This window comes from Saccopteryx leptura, chromosome 2, assembly GCF_036850995.1.
Source record: "Saccopteryx leptura isolate mSacLep1 chromosome 2, mSacLep1_pri_phased_curated, whole genome shotgun sequence".
Classification (NCBI taxonomy): Eukaryota; Metazoa; Chordata; class Mammalia; order Chiroptera; family Emballonuridae; genus Saccopteryx; species Saccopteryx leptura.
The window spans coordinates 343,944,582-343,963,592 of NC_089504.1; the positions used below are offsets into that span (position 1 = coordinate 343,944,582).

General features: G+C 41.5%; 2 protein-coding genes across 5 annotated transcripts in view; one reads left to right on the forward strand and one right to left on the reverse strand.

Annotated features, from left to right (window-relative positions):
• Positions 1-15,175, reverse strand: part of NBR1 (NBR1 autophagy cargo receptor) — a 40,635-nt gene extending 25,460 nt beyond the window's left edge. For 3 of the 4 annotated variants that reach the window (XM_066364072.1, XM_066364071.1, XM_066364069.1), the window contains exons 1-6: positions 14,663-14,818; positions 11,101-11,211; positions 6,391-6,453; positions 5,393-5,411; positions 4,478-4,500; positions 131-325 (exon numbers count right to left, since the gene is read on the reverse strand). In XM_066364072.1, coding sequence (XP_066220169.1) covers positions 131-325; positions 4,478-4,500; positions 5,393-5,411; positions 6,391-6,453; positions 11,101-11,202 — 402 coding nt within the window. In that variant the 5' untranslated portion in view covers positions 11,203-11,211; positions 14,663-14,818. Of the gene's footprint in view, positions 1-130; positions 326-4,477; positions 4,501-5,392; positions 5,412-6,390; positions 6,454-11,100; positions 11,212-14,662; positions 14,819-15,040 lie in introns of those variants that run through there. The other variant, XM_066364070.1, reaches the window with a different exon arrangement.
• A 450-nt stretch (positions 15,176-15,625) lies between these two features.
• BRCA1 (BRCA1 DNA repair associated) overlaps positions 15,626-19,011 on the forward strand; it is a 72,951-nt gene continuing 69,565 nt past the window's right edge. The window contains exons 1-2 of the mRNA XM_066364066.1: positions 15,626-15,851; positions 16,991-17,089. Coding sequence (XP_066220163.1) covers positions 17,010-17,089 — 80 coding nt within the window. The 5' untranslated portion in view covers positions 15,626-15,851; positions 16,991-17,009. The remainder of the gene's footprint in view (positions 15,852-16,990; positions 17,090-19,011) is intronic.

Below are 19,011 nucleotides of genomic sequence, written 5' to 3' on the forward strand. Positions count from 1 at the left end.
GTTAGCAGTTTGAAAAGTCAGACGGAGATAGTCACCAAAATTCCCAGTATCTCTGAAGAGTTCAAATTTTACACCAGAGAGAATGAAACATAAGGTTAGAACTGTAGAGACAGATCCATTCTTTTCATACCTGTGCTGCAGGTTCCTCTGGGGTCTTCATGTCTGATCCCAAAACTCTCACCAGGGAGGAATAATGTGCAAGTGGCTTCTTCCCTGCTCTTGCAACAGGTTGTTTTTCAGCTATCACTGGGGGTAGGGCTTCGTCAACAACACGGTAGCCTTCATGGACTTGCACCTGGAGTTGGTTGCCCTGTTTAACTGCCATCTGAGAGCATATGTTATGAAATAAAAAACATATTGTGTGATTCTCCTTTCCCAAAGGAAAATTCAAGGACATTCAAACAGAAGAGGTGTGGTGAATTATGTTGGAAAATGTCTAATTGTATCAATGTCATAATGTTATTTTCTTTGCCAAGAATGTTAATTAGAAATGGTTTTGTTAAGGCTTTTAGTGAAACGCTTTTTATTAGGTGAGATGTCTTCATTAACTGGGTTACTACTTTCCTGTTTAAATTGGTTTTTATGTAGGTTTTCATTTACGAATTTTAATTTCAACTTTTCAGAGAGTCAATCCTAGACTACCAGAACCTGAGTAACTTAAAATTACGTCCTATAAACTGTTTATTTTCCCACTAATAGTATTTTGGAAAGCATATTTAAGTGGTCACCTCTTTTTTCTTTTTTCTTTTATTCATTTTAGAGAGGAGAGAGAAAGGGAGAGAGAGAGACAGAGGGAGAGAGAGACAGAGAGAGAAGGTGGGGAGGAGCTGGAAGCATCAACTCCCATATGTGTCTTGACCAGGCAAGCCCAGGGTTTTGAACCGGCGACCTCAGCATTTCCAGGTCGACGCTATATCCACTGCGCCACCACAGGTCAGGCCTAAGTGGTCACCTCTTTTTGAAGAACATCTTTAAACCCTATTTTGAAAAAACTTCAGGAAAGGAACATTTGAGGTTCCACAAAGGTATTCCAGTGTCCAGGAGGTTACAAGTCAAGTCCATGGAATTTTAGCTTCTCCCACTTGAACCCAGTGACAAGAACTATTCTTCTATGTTATACTTTAGATTTTTAAAGATTTCATTTTAAAACACCATTCCATGGTAAGTATGAAAGACATTATTTAAATCAGGAATCAGCAAACTTTTTAAAAGAGTCACAAAATAAATACTTTAGGGCCTGACCACCAGGTGGTGGTGCAGTGGAGAGAGTGTTGGACAGGGAAGTGGAGGACCCAAGTTTGAAACCCCGAGGTCACCAGCTTGAGCGCGGAATCACAGACATGACCCCATGGTCACTGGCTTGAAGCCCAAGGTAGTTGGCTTGGGCAAGGGGTCACTCCATCTGCTGTAGCCCCCCGGTCAAGGCACATATGAGAAAGCAATCAATGAACAACTAAGGTGCTACAACAAAGAATTGATGCTTCTCATCTCTCTCCTTTCCTGTCTGTCCCTATCTATCTATTACTCTCTGTTTCTGTCATAAATAAGTAAATAAATAAATATTTTAGGCTTACAGGCCATACTGTTTCTGTCACTACTCAACTCTGTTATTGTAGCACAAAAGCAGTCAAAGACAATACATAATACATAATGAATGGGCATGGCTATGCTCCAATAAAACTTTACTTATAAAAATATATGGCCAGGAACCTGGCTGGTTGGCTCAGCAATAGAACGTTGGCCCAGCGTGTAGAAGTTCCGGGTTCAATTCCCGGCCAGAGCACACAGGAGAAGCGCCCATCTGCTTCTCCACCCTTCCCCCTCTATCTCTCTCTTCCCCTCCTGCAGCCAAGGCTCCATTGGAGCAAAGTTGGCCCGGGTGCGGAGGATGGCTCCATGGCCTTAGCCTCAGGCACTAGAATGGCTCCAATTGCAGCGAAGCAATGCCCCAGAGGGGCCAAGCATCGCCTCCTGGTGGACATGCCAGGTGGATCCCAGCCGGGTGCATGCGGGAGTCTGTCTGTCTGCTTCCTCTTCCCCCCCACCCTTTTCACTTTGGAAAAATACAAAATATAAATAAATATATATATATGGCCAGGCCTGACTGGTGGTGGCACAGTGGATAGAGCATCAACCTGGGAAACTGAGGACCCAGGCTCAAAATCCCAATGGCTTGAGTGTGGGATCATGATCCATGGTCGCTGGCCTGAATAAGGGGTCACTCGCTCAGCTGGAGTACCCCCACCTGCCCCTGTCAAGGTACGTTATGAGAAATAATCAAAACTGAAGTGACGCAACTATAAATTGATGCTGATGCTTTTCATCTCTCTTTCCCTCTCTCACCAAAAAGAAAAATAAAAAGCAAGCATAAATGAAATAGGAAAACCACATGAAATTGGGGCCAAGGGAAATAATGAAGCATGAGAAGTTAATAGGCATGGGTATCCTGACTAAGAGAATCCAGGGAAGGGCCTGAATTTCCAAAGGCTAGCTAGTAAATAAGGATTTCTGAGTAAAACCGAAGACATTGGCTAAACTACTGAAACAAGTGGCACCCAGAAGAGCAGTTCTGACCAGAAAACAAAAAGGGTAAATCCAAATCCCAGTTAAAAAATCTTACCTACCCCTGCCTGGCTGGGGAGCTAATTTGGTTAGAGCATTGCCTCAATGCACCAAAATTGTGGGTTTGATCCCTGGTCAGGGCACATACAAGAATCAACCAACAAATGCATAAATAAGTGGAACAACAAATCAATGTTTCTCTCCCCCTCTCCTCCTTCCTCTCTCTCAAATCAATTAAAAAATATATAAATGAAAAATAAAAAAATTTTGCCCCCCCCAGGCCAAAAGTGATTATGGGAAATAGCTTAAGTTTGGACTAGAAGTTCATAAGAGATGATCAAACTTTAAAGAAAAACCTTAATTACAAAGGCGGTAATGGAAGGACAGTTGGCATACTTTAAAGAAATGACCCTGAGTCCTGCCTGGCTAGCTCAGTTGGTTAAGAGTGTCCTCCTGAAGCATCGAGACTGCCATTTTGATCTCTGGTCAGAATGCATACAGGAACAGACTGATGTTCCTGTCTCTCTCTCTCCTCCTCTCTCTCAACCTGCTTCTCTCACTAAAATCAATTAAAAAAACAAACAAACCAAAAAGTGACTTTGAGCAATGCTCTAATCTAGTAGTAGTCAACCTGGTCCCTACCTCCCACCAGTGGGTGTTCTAGCTTTCATGGTGGGCGGTAGCGGAGCAACCAAAGTATAAGTAAAAAGATAGATTTAACTATAGTAAGTTGTTTTATAAAGATTTATTCTGCCAAACTTAGCGAAAATCCGACATAAAGTACTTGGTAAGTAATTATTATTATATGCTTTAACTTGCTGTAACTCTGCTTTATAAATTTTATAAAGTAAAATTACTTTCCTACTTTATAAATCACCATTACTGTGGAACCGGTGGGTGGTTAGAAAATTTTACTACTAACAGAGATACAAAAGTGGGAGGTAGGTATAAAAAGGTTGACTGGCCCTGCTCTAATCCATCACTGATAAACAAGAGATTATAACAAGATGCTTTATTCCTTAAATTCTCCCACATTATACTGAAACATTCTATAGGGGGAGTAAAGAAAGAAGATAAGAAATGTCAACCAGAGCCTGACCAGGCGGTGGCGCAGTGGATAGAGCATCGGACTGGGATGCGGAGGACCCAGGTTCGAGACCCCGAGGTCTCCAGCTTGAGTGCGGGCTCATCTGGTTTGAGGAAAAGCCCACCAGCTTGAACCCAAGGTCGCTGGCTCCAGCAAGGGGTTACTCGGTCTGCTGAAGGCCCACGGTCAAGGCACATATGGGAGAGCAATCAATGAACAACTAAGGTGTTGCAACGCGCAATGAAAAACTGATGATTGATATCCCTCTCTCTGACTCACTCTCTGTCTCTGTAAAAAAATAAAAAATAAAAAAATAAAAATTATAAAAAAAAAGAAAAAGAAAAAAAAGAAATGTCAACCAGAAAGCATTGTTCCAGAGACCTCTCTGTATTTTTAAATACTAGGATGGTGGCACCAAGACCAGTAATGAGACGGAATGATAGCTGAAAAAAACCTAAATATTAGGAGCTGCCTTTTGTTAAATGGTATGCCCATGCCCTACTCATCAGTTTCCCTAAAAATAGGTTTTGCTCTGTTTATATTCATTACTCTCCAAAGCTAATGGAATTTCAGTCAATAAATATTTCTAAAATTATTATTATTGTTACAGATTTTATTTATTGATTTAGAGAGAGGAAAGACAGAGAGAAAGGCAGGGGGAGGAACAGAAAGGATCAACTCATAGAAGTTGCTTCTCATATGTGCCTTGACCAGGCAAGCCTGGGTTTCAAACCAGTGACCTCAGCATTCCAGGTTGATGCTTCATCCATTGGGCCATCACAGGTCAGGCTTAAAAATTATCTTGAAAATAAGATGCAAAACCATTACCTTAAGTGCTTCTTCATACTCTCCTAAAAGGACAAAAAATACATACTGTGATATTTCTTCACCAGCCCAAAAGATTCTATTAAGTACAGCCAATCCTTACTTTTAAGAATTCTTAGCTTACAATCTTTACACTTGAACAGCAATTACCTTTTTTGCTGACAAACTCCCTTGTCATGACATTGCAAATAGAAGCTACTGCATATTAGTTCTCCCCTTTAAATCCTTCTCTTTGCTACTGGAGCCTTCCACTTATAAAATCTCCACTCAGCTCCTTTATATTAGGCTTAGTGAGGCCCAGGACTCAAGGGAGTTCATGATATTGGCTTTTTTTTTCTTTTACCTCTTCGCCACCCTCTCGATATTGTTAATACTACCATTTCAACTGGTTAAAATAAGCTTAACCTTCAACTGTAACATTGATTGTTTCTGTGGGAAAATGCACTCCAACCTCTGAATAACCATCTTATTTAAATAAGCTCCTGGGTATCACTTATTTATAAATGGACATTAACATATATACCAACTCAGAGACAAATGCACACCAGGAGAACAAATTATATGTGTTAAACTGGGAGGTATTTCAGAAAATTAGTATCTTAAATATGAGAACCTCCCATTAAAGCTGTCCTTAGGCTCTAATCCAGCGGTTCTCAACCTGTGGGTCGCGACCCCGGCAGGGGTCGAACGACCAAAACACACGGGTTGCCTAAAGCTGCTCTAATCAAAGGCGCCAACCTATATATATACAAAACCTGCTATAAAATAAAAAATCTGCTATGTAACTAACGCCCATTAATAAATGAATGCAATGTTATTTTACTGTATACCAAATTCTACTGTAAAATGAATACTGCAACAGATTGAGTATATATGGAAATGCATATGCCCATGAAGAGATGAAGGCTTTTGACCCACCTTGACTGTTGATGGATACCTGTAAAAGAGAAAAAGCAACAGTGAATTATAAACCTCTCATCAATTGAGCAGGTTCCTAGGACCAGCCTCACAGAATAGATGCAAAATTTCAGGTTAGGAGTTCAGCTTTTCTAGTAGCATGAACTAGCTGTAATTAATAATTAAGGAATTTTATTGCTTAACTGCTGTAGTGTCCTTTATTTCAGGTACATTAAGCAAAATATAAGGGCTAGGAGCCTGGGCTCTGGAATGAACCCCTATTCTAATACCTGTAAGCTTTTGTGCCTTTGGGCAAGTTACTTTAACCACTATGAGCTTGTTTCCCCAGTATACAGCAATGAAAATAAGGTACCTAATACACAGTATTGTTGTTAGACTGACCCACTGTTATCACTTGATAAAGGTTTGCCATTATTATCTTCATTATTACAAACTAAACAGCAACTTGTGATATATTTAAACTTAAGATCACTTTATAGTTTTAAAAGTTATCTCTCAGATTTTTCTTCAATCTTGCTTCTCGATTTCTCAACTCCACCTCATATAAATGCCACAAGTCAACTTAGAACAAGCAATTATCAAATACATTTAAACCACTACGCAAATGAAATAAACCATTCTGAACTTCTGGAGCCTCGTATCAATCTTGAGAAATAAGATCCCTAGTCGGGCCTGACTTGTGGTGGTCCAGTGAATAGAGCATTGACCTGGGATGCTGAGGTCCCAGATTCAAAACCCCGAGGTCACTGGCTTTAGCGTGGGCTCATTGGCTTGAGTGCAGGTTCACCAGCTTGTGCATAGGGTCACTGGCTCAATTGGAGTCTCCCCACATGTCAAGGCACGTATGAGAAGCAATCAAGGAACAACTACAGTGCTGCAACTATGAGTTGATGCTTCTTATCTCTCTCTCTCCCCCTTCCTTCCTGTCTCTTTGGGGAAAAAAAAAAAAAAGATCTCTGATCTGGGTACTTGGCAATGAGTAATGTAATATACTTTACCTCTTCATTTTCCTCATCCAGGTATTTTATCTGAATAGAGTTCAGATCAAATGAAACTTTTACCTGCAAATGAAATGAATGCACTATATGACCAAGGTATCAAAAAAGGTAGTTTATAACAGAGACTTAAACGTCATAAGAGGAAAAGTGGGCATATTACACAACATAAAAATTAAACATTTCATATGGTTAAAAAAACCGTAAACAAAGCCAAAGGGTTAATATCTGCAATATACAAAAAGCATCTGCAAAACTACTAATCATAAGATTAACAACCCAGCCTGACCAGGTGGTGGCGCAGTTGATAGAGTGTTGGACTGGGATGCTGAGGACCCAGGTTCGAGACCCTGAAGTCGCCAGCTTGAGCGCAGGCTCATCTGGTTTGAGCAAAAAGCTCACCAGCTTGGACCCAAGGTCGCTGGCTCAAGCAAGGGATTACTTGGTCTGAAGGCTGAGGTCAAGACACATATGAGAAAGCAATCAATGAACAACTAAGGTGTTGCAATGCGCAACGAAAAACTAATGATTGATGCTTCTCATCTCTCCGTTCCTGTCTGTCCTTGTCTATCCCTCACTCTGACTCTCTCTCTGTCTCTGTAAAAAAAAAAAAGAAAAAAAAAAAGGTTAACAACCCAGGTACGCTTCACCAGGTGGTTGTGCAGTGGACAGAGCGTTGACCTTGGGACGCTGAGGACCTTGAAACCCCAAGGTCCCTTGGCTTGAGTGTGGGGTCACCAGCTTGAGTACGGGTCACAGGCTTGAGCGTGGGATCATAGACATAACCCCAAGGTTGCTGGCTTGAGCAAGGGGTCACTGGCTCAGCTGAAGCCCCTCGGTTAAAGCACGTAGGAGAAAACAATCAGTGAACAACTAAAGTGATGCAACTTTGAGTTGATGCCGTATCTCTCCCTTCCTGTCTGTCTGTCTCTGTGTGTCCTTGTCTCGCAAAAACAAAACAAAAAACATACAAAAAACCCCAGGTAAAAGTGGGCAAAAATTTACAGAAATTTCATAGGAAAAGAAATTAGATATGCCTAACAAATATATGAAAAGGTGTTAAAACTTTTTTTATTTCTTATTTTTATTTATTTTTTTACACAGAGAGAGAGTCAGAGAGAGGGATAGACAGGCAAAAGGTGTTAAAACTTTTTAAAGTTTTTTTTAAAAATTACTTTTATTTATTTATTCATTTTAGAGGAGAGGGAGAGAGAGAAGTGGGGGAGGAGCAGAAAGCATCAACTCCCATATGTGCCTTGACTGGGCAAGCCCAGGGTTTCGAACCGGCAACCTCAGCAGTCCAGGTCGACGCTTTATCCTGCACTACCACAGGTCAGGCCAGGTGTTAAAACTTTAATGGTTGCTAGAACAATGCAAATTAAAGCAATAAGATGTCATCTTAACAGAATGGCAGTAAAAAATTTTAAAGACATAATATCCAACATTATAAAAAATTTAGGGGTGCCTGACCAGGCAGTGGCACAGTGGACAGTGTGTCGGACTAGAATGCGGAGGACTCAGGTTCAAAACTGTAGGTCACCACCTTGAGCATGGGTTCATCCAGCTTGAGTGCGGGCTCACCAGCTTGAGCGCAGGTTTGCTGGCTTGAGCATGGGATCATAGACATGACCCCCATGGTCACTGGCTGGAGCCCAAAGGTCAGTGGCTTGAAGCCCAAGGTCAGTGGCTTAAGCCCAAGGTCACTGGCTTGAGCAAGGACTCACTCGCTCTGCTGTAGCCCCCTGGTCAAGGCACATATGAGAAAGCAATCAATGAACAACTAAGGAATCGCAGTGAAGAACTGATGCTTCTCATCTCTCTCCCTTCCTGTCTGTCTGTCTGTCCCTATCTGCCTCTCACAAAAAAAAAAAAAAAAATTTAGGGTACTGCAATAAATTTCTGTGTTATAATTATTCTGCAAAGTACCTGGCAGTATTCATTAAAAGTTAAAATTACATGACTTGTGACTATTAATCTCACTTTGGAAATTTTATCCTATCCTATAGAACAGTGCATAAGTTATATACAAAGAGCTGCCCCCTGTAGTTTATTTTACAGTGGTTAAAAAAACAAAACAAAACAAATACCTTTTGACTTCAGGGCATTCTAAGTGCAGTAAAAGTCAAAGACAAATAACCTATTATTTCACTTACAATGGAATCCAAAAAACAAACAAACAAACAAACAAACAAACTCAGACACACATTGAATACATTGTGGCTGCCAGAGGCAGGGTGTGGAAGGTGGGTGAAATGGGTCAAGATGGTCAAAAGGTACAAACTTCTAGTTAAAAAAAATTATAACTGCCTGGCCTGTGGTGGTGCAGTGGATAAAGTGTTGACCTGGAATGCTGAGGTCACTGGTTCAAAGCCCTGGGCTTGCGTGGTCAAGGCACATATGACAAGTATTCAATGAACAACTAAAGTGAAGCAGCTGTAAGTTGATACTTCTCGCTCCCCTACCCCTGTCTCCTCTCTCTGTAAAATCAATAAATAAAATTCAAGAAAATTATAACTGTGTGGTGACGGATGTTAACCAGACTTACTGAGGTATACATAAATATAGAATCATTATGTTATACACCTGAATTAACATGCTAGTGACATCTGAATTAAAAAAAATACTATATGCCTGACCAGGCGGTGGCGCAGTGGATAAGAGTATTGGACTGGGATGCAGAGAACCCAGGTTCGAGACCCTGAGGTCGCCAGCTTGAGCGCAGGCTCATCTGGTTTGAGCAAAGCTCACCAGCTTGGACCCAAGGTCTCTGGCTCAAGCAAGGGGTTACTCGGTCTGCTGTAGCCCCACGGTCAAGGCACATATGAGAAAGCAATCAATGAACAACTAAGATGTCGCAACACGCAATGAAAAAATAATGATCGATGCTTCTCATCTCTCCGTTCCTGTCTGTCTGTCCCTGTCTATCCTTCTCTCTGACTCTCTATCTCTGTAAAAAAAAACAAAAAACTATAAATAATCTTTCAATAGGGGGTGGTTAAATTATAGTACACCATCACCAGTAATACTGTGGACAATTTATGCTTTAAAAAAAAGCTTAGATTCTTATCTATTCATTGAAAACTATGTTTGTATTATACTGTTGGGTAACAAAAGCAAACTACATAGTATAATGTTTATAGCACAACCCTAGTATACCATCCGTGTGAACATGGGAAAGGTGGATAAGAGCATACAAGGCTGTTAACACTGATTACCCCAGAGAGGTGGGAACAGTGGAGAGAGAGATATATTAACTTTTTATTTACATATGTTTGGATTGTTTCACTTCCATTTATAATGAGCACATATTACACTTTTATAATTTAGTATTTACAATAAAGAGAAAAAAGGCGCATGATCAGGCTGTGACACAGTGGACAGTGTCACACTGGGACGTGGAGGACCCAGGTTCGAAACCCTGAGCTTGCCAGATTGAGCGCAGGCCCACCTGGCTTGAGTGCAGGGTTGCTGGCTTGAGTGTGGGATCATAGACATGACCACATTGTTACTGGCTTAAGCAAGGGGTCACTCGCTCTGCTGTAGCCTCCCCCCTCGGTCAAGGCACATATGAGAAAGCGGTCAATTAACAACTTAGGTGTCACAATGAAAAATTGATGCTTCTCATCTCTTCCCCTTCCTGTCTGTCTGTCCCTCTGTCTCTGTCACACTCACACACACACACACACACACACGCAAGCTGTCGTCTCATTAACTCCTAGAAAATAAAGATCAACTGTGTTTGATTTTCAGCTCATTTGACAAATAAGATCCAACTCCGGATAACCATCTGTCTAGGACAGTATAAAAAAGTTATTTGCTAGAAGACAGAGGACTAGATTAGACCATAATTTGCATTCTCTCTTCCATTTCTTTTCCCTTTTAGTTCCCATAACACATAAACAGTTAAAAGTAGGTTTTTACCAAAGGATTTTGTTAGATAAACAGTTAAACATTCACTACTGCAAACGAAACGAGTACAAAGGGCAAACCAAGAGAACGAAAAGCATTCACAACAACCAAAAGGCGAATACATGAGCTGCTGTCTAAGCACCTGTAGTTTTTTCTGCTCACCTAGCAATAAAAGCAATTGATCAGTTCTTGCAAACCATGTTATATCCTTGATGGTTCACAAACCACAGTGACATATTGCTCTCAGGCAAGAGAACATTCCTCTGGGGCCTGGTTAGGGTGGGGCCCACACCAATTCATTCCTCAGACTATTTCTAAAAATAATAAGTTTTTCTAAGTCCTATCTCACTTAAAAAAATAACCTTACTTTCTCTTTCTAAACTCTTCAAAAAAATTATACTAAATCTTTGTCAAGAATAATTTTCCAAAGGCTCAGAAATGGTAAATAGGATAGACTTTGTAGCCATGAAAGAACACTGCTAAAAATAGCTACCTTTGGGGGGGAAAAAAATCTATGCTCAAACCTTTGAGTAGTGAGTTTTTTTCATGCTTGCTGACCCCTGGGAGTGAGTTTTTTTTTCAAAAAATGAAATTAAATTAGTTCCAGTTTTATTAACTTAAAATCATGTTTGTTTGATAACCAGTTTATGGAAACAAGAACATACATTTGCCTTTTTTTTAATGTTGCCTTACCCATTTTTAAAATGTGTACTCTGATGGGTCAGGAGGCTTGAGGACGTACATGAACGTTTGTACTACTCAAAGGGTTAAAGGAGGGAGAAACAAAACAAAGTTAACACTCACCATAGCTTCAACATCAGCCCAAGTTGTATTTTCTGGATCAGAAACCAGAAAGCTTTGAGTTTCATTTTTAAAAGTCACATTTAGAGTAACCTGTGGTTCCATGCTGTGGGGCTAAAGTTGAGAGGACAAGAGAGAGAGAAAACACATTAAAAAGAGGGTAAATTGTATAAACATATATTCAACAAATACTTATGAGTATTAATATAGGCTGGGCTAGGCTATTCACACAGCAGTGAATGAGAAGACAGTGTTTCTGCTCTTCTGCTACTTACAACCTAGTGGGTGGTTTAAAACAAATCTCAAGGTTAAATGTTTGCTGAGAGAATATAAATTTTGGCCACTCCCAAAGAAATAATCTAATATTTGTAAAATCCTTTAGCATTTTCAGGAACATAATATTGATTGGTTAACTGAACAGATACCTACTGCCTAACCAGGCAGTGGCACAGTGGATAGAGCAAAGGCCTGGGACACTTGAGGATCCAGATTCAAAACCCCGAGGTCTCTGGCTTGAGTGTGGGCTCACCTGTCTTGAGTACAGGCTCACCAGCTTGAGTGTGGGGTCACAGAGATGACCCCATGGTCACTGGCTTGAACAAGGGGTCATTAGCTCAGCTGGAGCCCCCCAGTCAAGACACGTATGAGAAAGCAATCAATGAACAACTGAAGTGCCAGAACTACAAGTTGATGCTTCTCATCTCTCTCCCTTCCTGTCTGTCTTGATCAATTGATCAATCGATAGATAGAGATACCGACTACTTGCTAATAGTAGGACAAGAAAAATAAATTGGATTAGGTCTCTACCATTAGGGAATTTATATTCTTATAACTTAAGAGCAATATTCTACATTTTTTTCTTGGAAAAGCAGTCTTTTCCTAAACTGAACAACTGAGGTTCTATATTAGATCAATTTAAAAAACTTAGAGGCCAAAACACTAGCCAAAAACTACACAGGAGTAGCATTCAACACCCTTCATCCAAGCTCATCTGTTTTTTGTAGTCTACTTTTTTTTCTTTTATGGAGCATATCAAACACACATAAAAGTGGAGAGTAAAACACCTAACTACAACAAAAGACGCAAGGTTACCCTCACTTCAACTATATTCCTGCATAACCCAAATGCCCCCAATGCCTCCAGTGTGGATTGACTGCAGTCAACTAATGCAACTAATGTTTTAATCAAACTATAGCAATCTAATTTTTAAAAAATGATTATGGGAAAATTTAAACCTATACAAAAAAGAAATGAGATTAATATATAATGAATCCCTATGGACATATCAGCTATCTTCCATAATTAACATCAACTCAGAACTAACCTTTTTTATAGCAATCCCTTGTCCTATTGTATAATTTTGATAGCCATCATTTCATCCATAAAATAATTGAGTATGTACCTCTAAAAGAATTTTTAAAAACCACAGTACCATTATTATTTACCTAAGAAGTTAACAATCCTTAAATGAGTGTTTATTCTGGTAAGTTGTTTTTACTTAAGGATTTTGTTTCTTGATGAGTTGTTAGGTTGATTTGTTTTTATAACTTTATGAAAAGATAGTTTGTTTAAATCTAAATATAATCTGGAATGAAAAATGTCAGCTTTTAAACATGTTCACTGACAAATCTTTAATAAGCACCTACAAAGAGCCAAATTCTGATCCAGGCATAGGAGATAGGAGATGAAAAAGATTAAATCCCCAAAGTTTACACTATAATGGGGGAGAAAGCACAGGGCTAAATAGAGTTGGGTTGGACACACATTACTCTAGCCATTAATAGTCATAAAACTGTGAGCAAGTCATTTAACCTCTGAGCTTCAATTCCTTAATCTGTAAATTATGTCTAATATCTCTGCTTTGACAATCTCACAATGCTATCATTAGAATCAAATAAAAATGTGTGTGCATGTTCTTTGAAAATGTTACTCAAATGTAAAATTATGATAAATCAGTCTTTAGAATCTAAAATAATTGTTTTCCACAGTACACTGTCCTGTGAAACAATACAAGATCATTAAAAATGACCTTGAAGGTTTGAGGATCAAATAATTTTTTTAACCTCAAAACAATTAACCTCCAATTTTCTTCCCTTTGTCTCCACATAGAGTCAAGTTCACCACCAAATCAATTCCAGTTTCTAGCAATCCTGCTGACATCTACTCATATGGAATGCAATTTGTGGGGGGTCCTTAAAACCTGGAAAGAATTCCTGTCAACTCCCCAGAATCTTGGGCAAAAAAATCAGAGAAATGAAGTACCCGATTCAGTCCGTCAAAAGTGGGGACTCTTAAACAGTCTCACTTTTCAATTTTTGAGAAACATAGTTCCACACTTTCCAGAGTCCACAGGAAACTAATCTTCCTCCCCTTTTCTCAAATTACACAATTAGAAATTAGTTTAGATACACTGGAACTGGAGCTCATCCAACTGCTGGTCTGCTGATGAGAAAACAGGAAGTGGGGGAGGCTAGCTCAGCTGGATCATATCCAGGTCTTCATAAAGAACAGTCTATTTCCGTTTGGCTTATACAGTATGTGAAAATTATTTTAGGAAGAGCATTGTGGAAACACCAAAGCTATGGTTAAACCCATCTGCCCTTGCAGATTTAAAGCCAGTAAAGTAAGGCCCTGGACCAAGTAGCTCAGCTGGTTAAGAGTGTAGAGACAGGGTTGCCGGTTCCATGCCAGGTCAGGGCACAGTGAAAAAAATTAACCAATGAACGCATAAAAAAATGAAACAACAAATTGATGTTTTTTTCTCTCTCTCTCTCTCTTTAAAAAATCAATCAATAAATTTTAAAAACAAGAAAAATACTTTTAAAAATATAAAATAAAGCCAGTAAACTCAGGGATCTGGGGCTTAGGCCTTCAGCTTTTAGTAACTGGCATTATCATGAGTTCATGCCACTGACTCACGTTTGCTTGGCACAAGTCAGCTTTCCATGTCGATTTTTTTCAGGATACCAAAAATCTCTTTACTGAAGCAGGCCTTGGAACCTGAACTTTGATTACTGTCTCCACGAGAAGCTTGTACAAGAAGATATCCTGGACATTAAAATGTATGACGTGGAAAGTTGGGTGTTTGACAAAATAGAAAAACGGTACATTTCTAATACCAGAGGTTCCTGACCAAGAAAACGACTTTATGAGGTTCCTAAAAAGTGGAAGGGGATAGGGTGAAGTGGCTGTATGGTGTCATTTTTTTTTCTTGCAGACTTCATCTTATTCTTCCAGTTATCGTTTTCTAGACTCCAAGTCCCCAAGACAGTGTCACCACCCCCCCTAAGGACTCTCGTTTTCTTTGGCTAGGCCCTATTTGTGCCGGTGAGTCTCGGCCTTCCACCAGCAGAAGCCAGGCGTTCTGAGCCTCGGATTCTCCATCCCTCCGGCGGTATCAGCCCCCTCGGACCCTCAGAACACAGCCCGTCACTGAAAAGAACCGCTGTCATCAACACGGAAAAAGTTGCCCCTTTTTTTTTTACAGGATTTCTCCCTTGAACTTCCCAGAGCTCTCTTAGTGCGACGTGACCCCACCTCTAGGTAACCGCAACGGCTTCCTTACCAGCTTCCCGCCCCCGGGGGGCGCCTGCCGGAGGCCAGAGCAGGGACCGTTCGCTGCCAGCTCGGCTGTTATCCCTGCGGGGTGAATCTAACATGGCGGATAGAAACAGGGCCTAGTCCCCTGTTTTGAGTTTCCAACAATATGATTGGTTCATACTAGCTGTCCCGCAAAACTACCACCCTATTGATTGGTTGAGGGTGAGTTTTTTCGGGAGGCGGGGCAAGAACTGCTTGAACCGCACAACAATAACAAACATTGGGGCCCCAGGGGTGGAACTACGAGTGCGCAGCCGTAGGCTTGAACCAATATCACTTCCCAGGTAAAATCGGTGCCTATTGCGTTCCCTTAGTAAAGTTTATTGCCCAGAGGACTACTTACCCGAGACTCGCGGGGCTGGATGGGAATTGTAGTCTTCTCAAGATTTGCAGGTTCTTGAGCTTATTATCCGCTCTCAGGATACAAAAACATAACATTCCCATCCGTATCTGTTGACGTGCATAAGCGTACGAAGCTCTTCATTCTATCAACTGGACTACCCTGAGAGTCGTGCCTGCTTCTAGTGTCGGAAGCTCCTCTCCATAGGACTATAGTGTCCAAGTAACACTGTGGCGAAGGTCTTTTGATGGGCAATGCGTGCTGGAAATCGTAGTGTTTTTTGCCTACAATCTTTTTATTTACCTAAACTGGAGACTTCCATTGCGGCGGCAAGGGTGAGGCCGCTTTTGCGAGTGTTGTAGGTACTATCTTGCGCTCATAGTCGAGCCTCAACGATTCCGACCTTAGTACAGCAATCACTGTGACGTAACAAGCCGCCACTGAAAGCGTAAAGGTGAGAGGCGGGGCGCCGAGTAGAAAACTCCGGGAAAATTCCTTCTCTTCCGTCTCTTACTAATTATGTAACACAGGGAAAAAATATTGACCAATTGGGAGCCTCGAAAGACGCTCGGCTCTTTCGGCTCCGCCCTTCCGTAACGTGTTTCCATCTCGCACTCTGAGAGGCTCTCGCTTAGCCGCAGCGGTAGGTTTCCGTGGCAACGGAAAAGCGCGGGAATTACAGAAAAAATTGAAACTGCGATTGCGCGGCGTAAGGTCGCTTCGTTTTCTGGACCGAGGACGGACCGTCCGGGGGGCTTTTCAGAGAACTGCGTCCCAGGACTCGGAAAACCCAGACGTTTTGTTCTAAATAAAGGTGAGACAGGCCTGGAGAAGGGGGGGGGAACCCCAAGGAGTGCTCGGGGGGATAGATAAGAAACAGGTGTGGAAAGAGTGGGGGAGGAGACTTCTGAAGGACCATAAGGTAGGTGTTGTCTGGCAGGGGCTGGCGCCGGGTGGAACCTGAAAAGCTTAAGATACTGAGTTTGGTATAGTCATGGAGAAGGGTACACTTTGTGGGTCGCGGGGGAAGGAGGCACCAAGGAAAATGAAAGGGGCTGCGTGTGTCCGAAGGGGGAATACTGATATTAGGAGCCGGAATGTGTCTTTAGGGGCACACCATAATGTAAAAAGACGGGTTGGTATATGTGAGAAGGGAATCCTGAAGAAGAAGAGGGGCAAGAATGTGCCTTGAAACAGGAGACAGGATTTTGTGGAGGGAGAGCCTTTAAGAATTGGGTTCATAGGCGTTTCCGAGAAGAAATGAGTCAAGTAGAGGGGCATCACTAGGCACAGATGCTGCTGGCGTGGGTGTGCCTGAGGCTCCTGAGTTGAGTGCAAGCCAGTGGAAGACACTGGGGAAGGACAAGGGTGGGAAGCCTTGGTTGGTATTGGCTTTGTTATTTTGATTTTGGTTTTACACAAGAAAACGAAACAGCCCCCTTGTGGCTTTTCCTTGCTTAGAGAAAGGAAAAGACCAAAAGGAATGATTGGAGGCTATATGTGAAAACGTAGAGAATTTAAATCGTCTTAATTACAACGAAAGACATGGAACTTTATTACTTTAGTTTTGTTTTTATTTTAAAAAACTTTATTATTGATTTGAGCGAGACGGAGAGGAGAAAGAGAAATGGAAACATAAACTCCTTGTTCCACATAGTTGTTCCATTTATCTGGACACTCGTTACTTGCTTCCTATATGTGCCCAGACCTGTGTTCAAACCCATGACCTAACTCTGCACGCCAGGATGACGCTCTATTCACTGAACCACCTGACCGGGGCAAAAACGTAGAATTTAAAAAACTAAGGCTTTTGTTACTCAGTTGGGTGGTTGGGATTATTCTTAAGCACTCCAACATTTAATTTCTCTTATTTAAAAATGACATTTAATGAAACTCAGCTGTTTTTGAAGCTTTTTAGAGAGATTTATATATATATTTGTTTTTGTGTTGAAGTTCATTGTAACAGGAAGAGATGGATTTATGTGCAGATCGTGTTAAAGAAGTACAAAATGTCCTTAATGGTATGCAGAAAATCTTAGAGTGTCCAATCTGGTAAGTCAACAGAATTTATTAATTTGAGATTCTTCCTTACATGTTTATATCCTATGAAAATGAATAGAATTTACCTTATATGGTAAGGAAAAAAAATTATAATGTCTGTTAAGATTAGGCTATTAAAGTTGCTGCTTTTCTTAACTGAAGAGGTTTCTTTCTTGTTTTTTCAAGTAAGAGGATGGGAGATAGACCCCTGGCAAGCCCACTAGCTTGGCAACCAAGCTATTCTAGTGCCTGAGGGGAGTCCATAGAGCCATCCTCAGTCCTAGGGCCAACCATTTGAGCCGCAACCGTGGGAGGAGGAGAGAGAGAGAGAGAAAGATGGAGGGAGGCTGGGAAGGAGAGAGAGAGAAAAAAAGAAGGGGGAAGAGTAGAGAAGCAGATGGTCTCTTCTTTGTTTCCTGACTGGGAATCGAACCTGGGACTTCCACATGTTGGACTGACACTCTACCGCTAAGCCAATGGCCAGGGCCTTTATTTATTGATTTTTAGAGAGAGAGAGGAAGAGAAAGAGGTGGGGAGAAGTGGGAAGCATCAACTTGTAGTAGTTGCTTCTTGTATGTGCCTTGACCCAGCAAACTCGGGGTTTCAATCCAGTGACCTCAAGTGTTCCAGGTTGACACTTTATCCACAGGTCAGGCTAGCCCTGTGTCTTTATTTTTTTTTATTTAAAAAAAAATTTTTTTTAAATTTAATTTATTTATTTCTTACAGAGACAGAGAGTGAGCCAGAGAGAGGGATAGACAGGGACAGACAGACAGGAACGGAGAGAGATGAGAAGCATCAATCATTAGTTTTTCATTGCACTTTGCAACACCTTAGTTGTTCATTGATTGCTTTCTCATATGTGCCTTGACCTCAGGCCTTCAGCAGACCGAGTAACCCCTTGCTGGAGCCAGTGACCTTGGGTTCAAGCTGGTGGGCTTTTTGCTCAAACCAGATGAGCCCGCGCTCAAGCTGGTGACCTCGGGGTCTCGAACCTGGGTCTTCCGCATCCCAGTCTGACTCTCTATCCACTGCGCCACCTCCTGGTCAGGCTAGCCCTGTGTCTTTAAATAAGAATACTGCAAGTTCTCAAAGGTATAAGTATCTCTGACTGGATAAGCCTTTCTTTGTCATCTATAAAATAAGGAGGGGACTGGAATATTCAAGGTTTTTTATTTATTTATTTTTTATTTTTCTGAAGTTGGAAACAGGGAGGCAGTCAGACAGACTCCCGCATGCGCCCAACTGGGATCCACCTGGCATGCCCACCAGGGGGCGATGCTCTGCCCATCCGGGGCGTCGCTCCGTTGCAACCAGAGCCATTCCAGCACCTGAGGCAGAGGCCATAGAGCCATCCCCAGCGCCCGGGCCAGCCTTGCTCCAATGGAGCCCCGGCTGCGGGAGGGGAAGAGAGAGACAGAGAGGAAGGAGAGGGGGAGGGGTGGAGAATCAGATGGGCGCTTCTCCTGTGTGCCCTGACCGGGAATCGAACCTGGGCCCCCGCACGCCAGGCTGACGCTCCACCACTGAGCCAACTGGCCAGGGCCAATATTCAAGTTTTTAAAAAATTGAGGTATAATATGTGAAATGCAGAGATCTTAAGTGTGCAAGATGCTGAGTTTTGACATGTAGATGTACATATATATATGTATCTATCTGTGTAGCCCAGTCAAGATATAGAACATATATATATATAATATATAATATATATATATATTTTGTTATTGTTGCAAGAGCAATGAGGAGCATCAACTTGTAATTGTGGCACTTTTATTTGTTCATTGATTGCTTCTCACATGAGCCTTGACTGGGGGGTCCAGCTGAGTCTGTGACCCCTTGCTCAAGCCAGCGACCTTTGGGCTCAAGTCAGGAACCATGGTGTCCTGTCTATGATCCCATGCACAAGCCAGCAACCCCATGCTCAAGCAGGTGAG